Raw genomic sequence first — 13,245 nt, forward strand, 5'->3', positions numbered from 1 at the left:
TTACAGAGCGTAGTCATCATGGCCAAGCGGTTTCCTACAACTGGTTGTAATATTTTTGATGTCCCTGTGTATGGGTTCGAACCCTAATACTTCACCTTTTTTTTTTTTTTTACATTTTTGCAGCTACGTTGGGACGTTAAATGTTTGTTCTGTATCAATTGTAAACAGCGTTTGTTGAAAAAGACACTGAGCATATTCACATTTATTTGAAAATATTTTTTTAAATAAAGAAAATTATAACAATTGTTAAGAACAAAAGCAATTACCGGTACTAAACATTATCAATAATAATTACTACGAAAGCCTAAAACAAATAGCTGAGCTCTTAAGGGCGGGACTTTTAGCTAAAATAACTTAAGGACCACTGTGCTCTATAGTCCTCAACGAACTTGAACCTATGTCTACAAGACCTAAGTGAATATTTTTGTAACGCTGCATACGAGCTTGAGTTACCGAAAATGACATGTGTAGTACTGGTACTTTTATGTATACTTAAGGTCGATCCCATCTAATGTAATACGGACTTTTTGATGGACAAACACCACGTGCGTTAATTTTCTGGAAACGGAAGAGCAAATGAACAACTGCCTAATCTTTGAATAATGTTCGTTAGATTGACTCCGCATATTGATATTATTATTCGTTGAAATGTGAACTACACGGTGAAGCTGAACATTTATTATTATTACTATTATTATTATTATTATTAGCGTACTTTTGAACTTGCACGGCGTAATTACTCCATAGTATCTTTTTATTTCTCTAACTTTCCTGGATTGTATTATACATCGTTTATTAGTGGGGACTAATTTGTCTGCACGCCATCAAATAAATGAATTTCGACATGCACGTTGTATATAACTTTTCAGAAAGAAGCCGGTAGTAAGATTTGAATTGTAGCTTCAGGTGGCAGAGTAGGGTAGGGTAGAGGTAACGTCCTGGCCTCACGCGTACTATAGTTTCAAAATGTAGATTTGAATGCTGGTCAACACAAACGATCTTTTTTTAAGAAAGTGGTCGTGAAAAATCAGAGTGACTTCTAATAGTATACGAGCAGTCCACAAGAACGTGGAAGCAAACACATGTACCATGATAGAAAGGATTTACAAATGTTGGTTGGGGAAGGGCAAATAACTATGGGGGCTCCTAGGACAATTTATAACTCTTAATTGATCTGTAGTATCCGCATTTCATGTTATTTTTCTGAGAAAGAAACAGTATACGTTTTGCTAAATATGTTTCGGGTAGAGTAACGGTTGGTGTATTTGTGCCGTCCTAGACATGCAAACGGAAAATCTTGGTTCGAGTCCCTATTTGGTTCTATTCTTTACTTTGCTTTGAAATATGCAATGTTTGCTACTTCTATAAGGAACCAACATCCAATTTTCTTTCTAAACAATTGTAGCTTTCCAGTATGATACAATTTGCAATTTTAATGTAGGCTCTTTCTAATAAAAATTTAGCAATAAAATAGGACTCATTGATTTTTTTCTGTTTATTTTCTATATTTCCTTTTTCTTTCTTTTATGTTCAGTTTGCGTTAGTAGTCTCGAATCGAAGTTGTGGCCTATACAACCTACTAGGTTTATGATAATGTATTTCAAATCATTAAGTTTAATGAACACTACTGAAATTGCAGCCCAGGTATACGAACAGACAGGATGTGTGTTAAATTTTTAGCATGATTTTAGATTAGTCTCGAAACTTTTCAGTTTCACTGGAAATTGAGTATTTAATTTGATCACCAAGTTTGGTATTCATTTTGAAAATGAATTATGCATTTTTTAAATCTTTCTCTACGTGTTTATTCGAATAGTTCCGAGATCTTTTTGTAAAAAAAAAAGCTTTATTCCTATATTATTGTATGATTTTTTAAACGGAACTTTATAATGTTTGGTTCTTTACGTACTATTTAGATGCAGTATTTTTATCTGTGTTCCCATTTCTTTTTGTTCTTCTATCTTTTTTTCTCTCTGTGTCTCAGTTCCATACCTCTAACAGATAAGAACATTGATGAACATGAAATGAAGTGTGACTATAGAGAAAATCAGAGCAAGAGAAACAATCTTATCTTCCGAAATGTGCAGGTTAAAAGTGAAGGCTTGCGACCATCATGGAAAGACTGTGAGGCGGCTGTGAAAGATATTATAGAGAAAAAGTTGGGGATTAACATAGAACATGATGACATAGAACGTGCACATCTCTTAGGTAGGGGGCGTAACCAGTCGGATATAGTTGTGAAATTTCTGCGGTACAAAAAGAAAGCAGAAATTTTGGAGACGAAATCCAAGTTGCAGGGATCCCATGTGTATATTCATGAGCAGTTTTCAGAAAAAGTGCTTGCTGAAAGACGATTATTGTCTGAAAAACTACAAGAGGCAAGGAAGGAAGGAAGGAAGGCACGCAGTGTTAGTGTTTAATAAACTGAAGATTGAAGGGGATATCTATCGTGCTGACACAACAAGTAACACAGTGTTTAAAATTTTCCGCGAAAGTCGTAGCAGTGATGAAAATGACAAGAGAAGTGAATTTAGTGCTAGTGCTAGTGCTAGTATTTCTAATAATTCTATGGTGTGTACCAGTAACGAAGATAAAGGCGAGTGTGTGGATAGAGAAAAAGTGCGTGTGGTTAGCAATACTGAAAACAGCTTTCAAGAGAAATCCAAAGGCGGAAAACACGGAAGGTGGATGACCCCTCGGGTACAAAAGGAAGTCAGTGTTAGGCGGAGCAGGGAAACACCAGGACCCTCGCACTAGGGGTGCAGCTCAAGCGCCAAAATAAATGGCCGGAAAAATTGCCATCAGAGACAACAGAAACCAACATTGCCAGTAAGTAGCTATTCTTTTGTTAGAATCAGTGACCCACCAAAATCAAAACATCAAAACCAAATATTTTCTTTGTGCTTTCAAAATGTCAATGGCCTGCGTACTAAAGCCAGTCGTTTTCATAATGCTGATTTATCTAATTCTTATGACTTTATTAGCTTGGCAGAAACTTCTTTAACGACAAATTATTCTGACTCACAAGTAAACCTTACGTTTGGGTGAATCGAGTTGTTGACTGAGACACATATGATAAATTAGTACTAAATATGGTCAGTATTTCGTTGAAGTTGTAGGTGCGAAGCTCCAGGGGTTTAGGAGATACAGCTACCACAACATCACATGGAAGTACAGAATAGTCTTCATACAGTTGGAGGTAAAAGCCCTGTAAGACCTCTTGTAACGACAAAAGGTAAATAACAAATATATGGGTACATATTAGGACTAGGGGGAAATCATATAGTAAGGGTATACCTGACGGCGGCCATCTTGAAATCCGCCATTTTGAATTAAGGTTAAGTTTTTAAAATAGGAATAGGGTCATGTGATACATGATTTAAGGCGCAAATTTAATCAGAAGAACAATGGTGACGTTAATTTTGATTTACGCGCAATTGGTAAAAAGTTACAGGGAAATTAAATATTGTTACAGCATATGTATTAGTCCTTTATCCCACCTTGTAAACTTTGTGTTAATGATAATAATTAAATAAAAAGCAGGTGGATAAATATTAGGTCTATGGTAAGAGTTGCCTTGATGGCGGCCATGTTGAAATCCACCATTTTGAATCAGACAAAGGTTTTTAACAAAACGAATAACATTGACATCTTATTAATAGCAAAGTTTACCATAAACCCAACGGTATAGCCATTTTTGCTGTATCATTAACCAGCACAAAATTAAATGGAAATAGAGTAATGCAATAGATGTCTTCTGGCTAGAAGTTAATCAAAAATACAATGGTGGCGTTACAATGTTAGTTGTTTGATGCTGTACTTGCACGCCATTTCGTTGTTTTTCTTGTATCCTGTTCACATGTATTTCTCGCTGCAACAATATTTAATTTCCCTGTAACTTTTTACCAATTGCACGTAAATCAAAATTAACGTCACCATTGTTCTTCTGATTAAATTTGCGCCTTAAATCATGTATCACATGACCCTATTCCTATTTTAAAAACTTAACCTTAATTCAAAATGGCGGATTTCAAGATGGCCGCCGTCAGGTATACCCTTACTATATGATTTCCCCCTAGTCCTAATATGTACCCATATATTTGTTATTCATCTTTTGTCGTTACAAGAGGTCTTACAGAGCTTTTACCTCCAACTGTATGAAGACTATTCTGTACTTCCATGTGATGTTCTGGTAGCTGTATCTCCTAAACCCCTGGAGCTTCGCACCTACAACTTCACTGAAATACTGACCACATTTAGTACTACTTAATCATATGTGTCTCAGTCAGCAACTCGATTCACCCAAACGTAAGGTTTACTTGTCAGAATTATTTGATGATAGGTATGTGGTCTGGAGGCAAGACAGAAATACTGAACTACAAAAAAGGCTAAGGGTGGCGTAGTATTGTTTGCTGCGCTTAAAAATATAATATTCAAAAAGTAAATAGCTGGGAAAGTAACTTTGAAAGTGTAATTGTCAAACTGGTTTTGAAGTCAATTACCGTGTATATATTTGTACTGTTTACATAGAGCCTGATTCACCACTTCATACATACGAACAGTTTTTTGAATTTGTAGAATCAAATTGTTCTGTGGGTTGCACAATTCTTTGTATAGGGGATCTGAATCTACGACAAATAACTAGTTCAAATTTCGATTTAATGACGTCATCAGCTAAACGTAAAAGTCTTGACAATTTTATGTCCCTCTTTAATTTGATTTCAATTAATAATATTCCTAATAGCAATGGCCAAACCTTAGATCTTGTTCTCACAAATCTCTCAAAAGTTACAGTTCAAAGAGAATGCGATCCACTGGTAATAGAAGATAAACATCATCCTCCCCTTCTTATTCAGTTTACAGCATTGTATTCAACCAAACTTAAAACAGTGCCTAACACAGTAGGTTATAATTTCAGGAAAGCAGATTTTGTAAAACTTTACCGAAACCTATTAGGTGTGGATTGGGGGATGCTGGAGAATATTAAGGATGTCAATCACGCAGTCGGTCTATTTTATGAAGCATTGTATGACTGCATTCCCCGTAAAAGAGCAACTAATAAAATCTACCCTACATGGTTTACCCCGAATGTTATTAATAACATTAGACGTAAACCTTATCATCGTAAAAAAAAAAGTCGTCTCAGTGTAGGCAACACTAAGTACCATGAAGAGCAATTTCGTCAACTGCGTAGGGAAATTAAAGCAGAAATAACTGCTGCTTATAAAGAGTTTTTAAGCAGCACAGAAGATAAATTGAAAAATGATCCGAAATTATTATGGTCCTTCATTAAAAATAAATCGCGTCACTTGTCTTCTGATCGCATACAGTACAATGGTCACGACCTTACTGATGATAGGGACATAGATAGAGCATTCGGGCAACATTTTAGTTCAGTCTATGGCTCCTTAAGAGCGGACTATGACGTATCGAGCATGTCTCTAAATGATCGTTCCAGTGCTCTTCTTGATATATTTTCACTACCTCTCATATCTGAAAAAGAAATAAAAGAAGCAGTAGGAAAGTTGAAATCGAAAACAGCAAGTGGCCCAGATATGATCCCAACGTACATTGTGAAAGGCTGTTCAGATATATTCTTACAACCTCAGAATATTATATTTAATTTATCTATAAAAACATGTACCTTTCCTGAAAAATGGAAGGAGTCAGTTGTGTGTTCGATACCCAAAACAAACTCAGCTAGTAACATTGAACAGTTCCGACCAATTTCTATCTTATCTGCGTTTGCCAAGGTGTATGAATATATACTGCATAAGCGAATAATGGATCATGTTAAACCTGCATTATCTGTCAGTCAACATGGATTTCTGAAGGGCAGATCTACTGTATCAAATCTAGCACTAATAGCAGACTACATTTCGAAGGAACTTGACAAGCAAGGACAAGTAGATGTCATATATACTGATTTTTCTAAAGCATTTGACGTCATTGACCATGACATTCTCTTAAACAAACTGGCATCCTTTAACTTCTCGAAATCAAATCTGCAATATTTTGCTTCCTACCTTCAAAATCGTAAACAAACTGTACTGTATCGTAATCATAAATCTCAAATCTTTCATGCAACATCTGGAGTCCCTCAAGGCTCGATTCTGGGACCTTTACTTTTCATTTTGGCGGTAAATGATCTTCCTGAGTGCTTTCAATTTTCTAAAAATCTACTCATTGCTGATGACCTTAAAATATTCAACAGAATTGAAACAATTCAGGACTGTTTAGAACATCAGAGTGACTTACAAAATTTTGAAATTTTTTGTAAAAACAATAAATTTAAGTTAAATGTTCGTAAATGCAGTTATTTAACATTCACTAGAAAAGAACAATATATTCAATATAATTATTCGATATTAGGGGAAAAACTAAAAAAGCTTGATTTTATAAGGGATTTGGGAGTTATTTTTGACTCAAAATTAACCCCTTTATTCAACATATTGAAACTATTTGCAAATAAACCTACAAAAATCTTGGATATATTTATCGAGTCAGTAAGGATTTTCAAAATGATCAAACTTTAATTGTGCTGTATTATTCATATGTCAGGTCGAAATTAGAATATTTTATTAATATATGGAATCTTAATATACAGAAATACTCATTCTTTATTGAGCGTACTCAAAATAAGTTTTTAAGGCTTCTTACTCTTAAGAAAACAAAATTCTATCCAAAATTTGAAAGTTACATAAACCTTGTTGAAAATTTTAATTTTGAAACATTAGAGCTCAGGAGAAGAAATATTGATTTATGGTTTTTACACAAACTCTTTCATGGCAAAATACTGTCCTGATCTTAACGAAAAAATATGTATCCAAGTACCATCCATTAAATTGCGCACATTTTCCGGTACCGATTACCTCGGAAAACCGGTAGCCAGAAATAGCCCGGTTTAGGAGACGTATATAATAAAAGATGACAACGTCTGCAAAATGCAGACGTGTTTTATTCTGAGAGAAAAAATGAATTAAATCTCTCATTTCTAGTTCTATTAATCTTGTAGCTGTGAGTCTGTCCAAATTACTGACAGAAATACTGAATGAATTATGATTATTTTGAAGAACATTCCACATTTGAATGAATTATGATTATTTTGTAGAACATTCCACATCTGAATGAATTATGGTTATTTTGTAGAACATTCCACATTTGAATGAATTATGATTATTTTGTAGAACATTCCACACCTGAGTGAATTATGATTATTTTGCAGAACATTCCATATTTAAATGAATTATGATTATTTTGTAGAACATTCCACTTTATTATCACAAGAATTTCATCTTCCAATTTGCTTAGTTGTGAAGAAATATAGGATATATTGCTATACTATGTAAAATATGTGTACTTTCACTGATTTCTGATGACAATCAGAAACAGAGGTAAAATATAAATTACAGTAATAGGTTTCTATTAAGGGGGAAGTTTAACTATTCTATTTTAACAATTTTTTGGTTTCAAATGTTTGTTCGTTTGTTCCCCCTCAGCAGGAATGCAGGAACATATTTAGATTTTGACTATTGATTCCAGTACTTTTGGAGCATCATTTCTCGGATCTAGGCATGTGCGACAAGTCGATGTATTGTCATTGTCGATATCGATATTGACACATATAAACATTCGGTATTGCAAATATATCAACATCGATATATCCACATCCTAAATTTTCGATATCGATCTTGGGGTGAAGCCAGACATAGGGACCCCTAAGACTTGCGATGGGTGACGAAATAAAATTTAGTTTTTAAAGTGTCTTCCATTGACAATTTCCTTCTTAACACAAATAGCAATGTAAATACATCGACTTGTAAATTTGCATTATATACTGTAATTTCTTACGCGCCAAACTTTTCTCTTCCCGAAAAAAAGAAAAGAAGCACCTGCCAAAAACAAGTGCTTCGAACTTTGACCTAGAATTTATCAATAGTAATAATAATAATAACAATAATAATAAAATTAATAATAATAATATTACAAACAATTGGGTTTAAAAGTAATGCCCCGTCTGTGAAAAGTATCTCCTATGTTGACTTATATTAAATTCCAATGTTGGTCAGGAGATGATATATGTTCAACTTCATACGCTAATTCTAAAACAAAGATACAGCAATTATCATGAACGGTAATGAGAATTGGCATTTTTGCGTGTACCATTACTCCCTTGAAATAACTTGTAGACTTGAAACACAATCTCTCCCAGTGACGCTACAGTAAAACGTTACCACATATTCTTCTTAAATGAGTACATTCAAGCTCAAAAACTTAACAGTGCATCCTACGGTTTTCAAAAATTGGTAGGGCATTGACAGTCATGCGGTTGTGAGTTCAACACACATAAACAAACCATGAGATGAAACAAGCTGAATTATGACTCATACCGTCATATTACACGTTCCGACCGTGATACTTCAATAGCAAAAGCTCGTGTGTTTCAGATTCCACGTGTCATTTATCCTCAGTGTTGCAAGGAACGTTATGCTCAGAATCAACTTAACGCAACTTCATTTAACATGATCCATATTTGCGTAATAGCAGCTCTATTTGTGTTGCGGTCAAGCGTCCTATTCCCTTATCAAAAGTTTCTGTGGTAAACTGGACCTTGTATGCTATTACCATGTAACTGTTGAAAACTTGACGCTGGCTCTAGGATGTGTTAAGATTCTTTATCACTTACTACTTTCTCGCAGTATTGTTCCCAGTGGCTATTCAACTTGATGTTCGGCTGATTCTTTTACTGAGTGGGTTCGTCTCACTCATTCAAAGATCTAGTTTACAGGGAGAATGTTGAATATAATATCACCTCCAACACTGTCTCTTTCAACACATATAACTCTGTTCTCATTTTACGATAGTTAAGCTCGTACTACACGAATGAACTAAAATATTTCCTCTATTTGAAATGACATATGTTCCTCATAATATGCTAACAATTTCTCCTTATTTCACTGAGTTTAGGGCCAGGATATGTACTTAGAATAACAAGTGCTAAATGTAATTCAGTCATGACTCTCTATCCTTCATGAAATTCAACAGAACCTGGGCCAGCCATAGGAGATGAAATCTCTGAAATTTCATGTAATCCAAACTTTTCATTTTCTAAAACATTTAAAATGTTACATAAAGCAAAGGCACAAATAGTAAGGCAGAATACTCTCTAGTATATCTTTTCTGGGGCAAGTATAACATTTACCTAACTTTTACTATCTTCAGAAAACATGAATATAATGTTTACAATAGTTCTCGTATTGGGTATTATAACGATAAAAGATAACTTTTATAATGTATTCACAAAATAACAATTACATAATTCTTCAGATAGTGAAGCCGAAACAGCACAGTCATAAGCTATAGAATTTTTTTGATTCCAATTGCACATCCTAAGCAAAATGATGTATAGCCAGAAATCTCAAACAAGATAGAAAGTGCACATTTGCATGCGTTACTAGGCAACCTACGATAACTCTTTACCAGGTCTATCAGGACCATGTTATGAAATTACTAGCTACAATTGATATACTATATCAATACTGTGTTATCAAGTTACTTCTGTATCTTGCAAATGTGATGCAAAGAGAGGTAGAAGAGTATTAAATTTCAGTTAACGTGTCGGGACTTTGGGATAATTATGATACAATTGACTTGTGAATGTGTGTTATTTTCGTAATATTGTAAGTGAACAATGACACATGTAGAGAAATCGATGTGCCTTTAAAATGTTTATCATCGGTTAACAAAATTTGTTTCTTTTCTACATAAAGATCTTTACGAAAACTATGAAATATAGCAAAGTTTATAAGGATAATTGAGATTCAATTAACGAGTAAATGCGTCTTATATTATCAAATACATATCATATATTATAAACTATTTCTATTTCAATTACAGTTAAATACTTCTGTAAGTCTTGTTTTATTTACAATCTAGTACTCTAAGAAAAAATCGTTTTGTAAGGAAAAAAAACATTTATGATATCCATTGTTTTAAATATCTAAGAATATCTGAGATCATTGCGATATATACACAAACATGCTTTTCATTTCCTTGTATGATTCAAGATCTTATATTCATATAGTTGCTGAAATAAAGAGAAAAATAAGTTTACAGTTAAGAGAAATACTGAAAGTAGCGTTTGGCTCAAAGTACTTTTGCTGGGACATGTTGACATTGCTTCATTGAATCTCATCGTAGTATATTCGGAATCAAATTTTTTATTCCATCAGACACGATAAGGGAAATATAGGAAAAAATATCAAATCTGAAAGAAACAAGAAGACTCTTTTAAAAAAATGAATTTATAATATAACTAGTGTCAGTAAAATCACTAATGTTAGAATAATAACATGAAATATGAGGTTCCGAGAGTTTTATAGTTTACAATGTTTTCGCAACTTTCACTAAATTGTGAAACATGGAACGGATTTACCACACATGAATAATTTTATCCAAGTCAATAAAGTGAAGTGAAGATTTTCTGATCGGGAAATATGGATCCAGCATAGATTGCTCCGTAAAAAGGTACCGTCTGCCAGGAAAGTAAATGTACATCTGTTTTTTTGAGTCTAACATTCCTGCGCTCTAACCATGAGGAATATGAGAATTAAATCAATCAAATATGTAGTAAGGGTAAGGAGAAAAGTATAACCTGAATAAGAAACTACAGAGGGGCACAAGCTGTGAATATGAATAGTGCATAGTGTAAATATGGGATATCAAACAGAATGCCAGAAACAGCTGCTAAACGGAGAAAAGAGAGTAAAAATTGTCGAAGTGAGAACATAATATACAAATAGAAACAAATACGAAGACAACTAAGTTAAACATCTCCCAACCATAGATTTTGGTGTAGTGGTTAATGTGCTGAATTACAAATGCAAAGCATGTCAGTGCCGATCCACCTCTAAAATTTATTTTATTTTTGTTAATAACACATACAGCTCATGAGAGATTAGAAGAGAGCGTATTACAAGTTTAATATTTTAAGTGAAGACGAGATAAAAATTTCAGTGACATTTATTACAGAAGTATAACCATGAAAACGAGGAAGCAGGTATATTCAAAAAGAGGTATGTATCACAGGGCGGTGATTGGGGAAGCAAAATTTTCCCGAATTTCGAACATGTGAATCTCTACAATAGGCAAATTCTTTCAGAAATTTGCCTATTGCAGAGACCATCACGTCAGAAATGTCGCAAAATTTCTAGGCACTTTTGCTCATCATCACCCTCTGACACAAAATCCAGTTTCAGTTCGAAAGTTTCTCTCTCTCTGTGTGTGTCCATCTATCTATCTATATATGTATAACGTTTTTTGGGAATTCCATAATCAAAATTATTTACAGCGGATTCAGATCAAACTTGGCACCAACATTAAATATGGAAATATATTGAACGAATTCGTTAGGCAGAATAAACATATGAAAATGTTCAAACGGCCCTTCAAACTCTTAAAAATTTCCAAGGGAAACAAATTTCGCCCATGAATGGGTATTCACAATGTTTGAGTGACTTTTCTTCTTTAACTAAAATATTTGTTACAAGGGACTTATTCTCTTTTATTGAAATACTGGACCCGACTAATCACGAAAAGAAAGTCCATGCGCCCTTTCGGTACGACCATTCATTACATTTGGGGGGGGGATATTTTCCTAACGGAACAAGACGATTGTCAGTGATGATATGAAATTACACATCGAAAGTGATGTAACCTGTGACGCCTGTTATTTGAAAGAAGAATATAATAAATGCACTTTCCTCTAACACAGAGAACTGTAAATCATGTATTTTGAGTTCGGGAGCGTGAATGGCGATTAGAGTTGTTTGATTTGCTTTTTAGTAACACATTACATGGCAAATAGTGGAAGGCAAAATTAGTGGTAAGTAAAATAATAGTAAAATAATCTCCACTTTTTATTGCACATTTGGATTCTCCAGAAAAAGTAACAGAAATTTCACCCAAAAATGTGAACAGTGACTTCACGAATGTAACTTAAATCCACACACAAAAAAGGAGCGGCAAAACATTATGAAAATGTGGATTCCTAGCATCGCATTCTGTGGCCATACGGTTAGTGTACTGCACTACGGAATCATAGGTCGTGAGTTTGATTCCCGCGCAAAATTACATTTTTATGTGAATCTGTTATACCCAAACAATTATTTCATAAATATGACCATATTTATTAATTTGCAAGGAAATATAAATTTATATATATATATTTGTTGTAAAAAACACTATTAATTCTAACCCTAATAACCTAATTACTAACTAGGGATGATTCCATACCGGGACCAAGTACCTGGAGAAAACATAAATATCGTTTGAAAGCTCTTGTTATGAGATGTGCGAAACCGTCTTCAAATCACGGGCAAACGCGCAATTTGATCCTATATATTTGTTGGTGTTTATGATCCTATGTAAGGCATATTGGATAGAATAGAAATGAATGTTAAGATGTACCACGCGTAAGAGCCTGAGCCCATCATATTCATTTTCGGCTCATTGCTACAACGTGACTTGGCAAGGGTTTCATAATATCACTTTGCACCCTAACGTACCCATTTTGTCAGTGTTGCCAACGAACTGTAAATACAATGTGGAAGATAGTCCCTGTACTACTGGATGTATATCAATGAAACTTGACATAAACATCGTTAGTCATTACAAAAACTGTGGATGTATTCCTCTCCCATACACTCCAGTTTGTATGCCTTGCCAACCAATTGTAAAAATGAGAAATTGTAAAACAGGTGCCGTACGATACACCAAGCTTGGCTGAAACATCACACGACACTATAGCAAAATGACGTTGAGTATTACCCTCTCCCAACCATCCTAGGTTATCAGTGTTTTCAACCATTCTAAAATACATTTTCTCGAAAGGTTGTCTCACCATGTCATAATGAAGCTACTATGACTAGATGTATGCATGAGTCATCCAACCCATTCTTTCTACACGAGCTGCTAAGCAGTACCGTTAGTTGCTGCATGGTCAACAGTCATGTTCCTTGATATATGTTGAGCCACATGGTCATATTATTAGACAGTATAAAAATACCGCCAAGCTCGTATACTGATATTTGAAGAGCTTTCATATTGAAAACGTTAGCAATACTGACAAACAGGTGCTTGGGGAATGGTATCAACCACAGTATATTTGCTGTTGTGTCGAATGATGTTTATTTCAAGTTTTGTCTCTATGCTTGCAATGGTCAGGGAACATTTCAAGAAAATGTA

General features: G+C 34.3%; 1 protein-coding gene across 1 annotated transcript; it reads left to right on the plus strand.

Annotated features, from left to right (window-relative positions):
• Nucleotides 1-2,024: 2,024 nt before the first annotated feature.
• Nucleotides 2,025-2,420, plus strand: LOC145682850 (uncharacterized). Its single transcript, XM_081754215.1, has one exon. It carries the CDS (start codon nucleotides 2,025-2,027, stop codon nucleotides 2,418-2,420), a length of 396 nt encoding a protein of 131 aa, XP_081610341.1.
• Nucleotides 2,421-13,245: the final 10,825 nt, after the last annotated feature.

Source organism: Thermobia domestica, chromosome 4, assembly GCF_964235325.1.
Source record: "Thermobia domestica chromosome 4, izTheDome1.hap1.1, whole genome shotgun sequence".
Classification (NCBI taxonomy): domain Eukaryota; kingdom Metazoa; phylum Arthropoda; class Insecta; order Zygentoma; family Lepismatidae; genus Thermobia; species Thermobia domestica.

Excerpts from the sequence above, each read along its gene's own strand:
- LOC145682850 (XM_081754215.1), top strand. The coding sequence starts at position 2,025 with ATGAAGTGTGACTATAGAGAAAATCAGAGCAAGAGAAACAATCTTATC.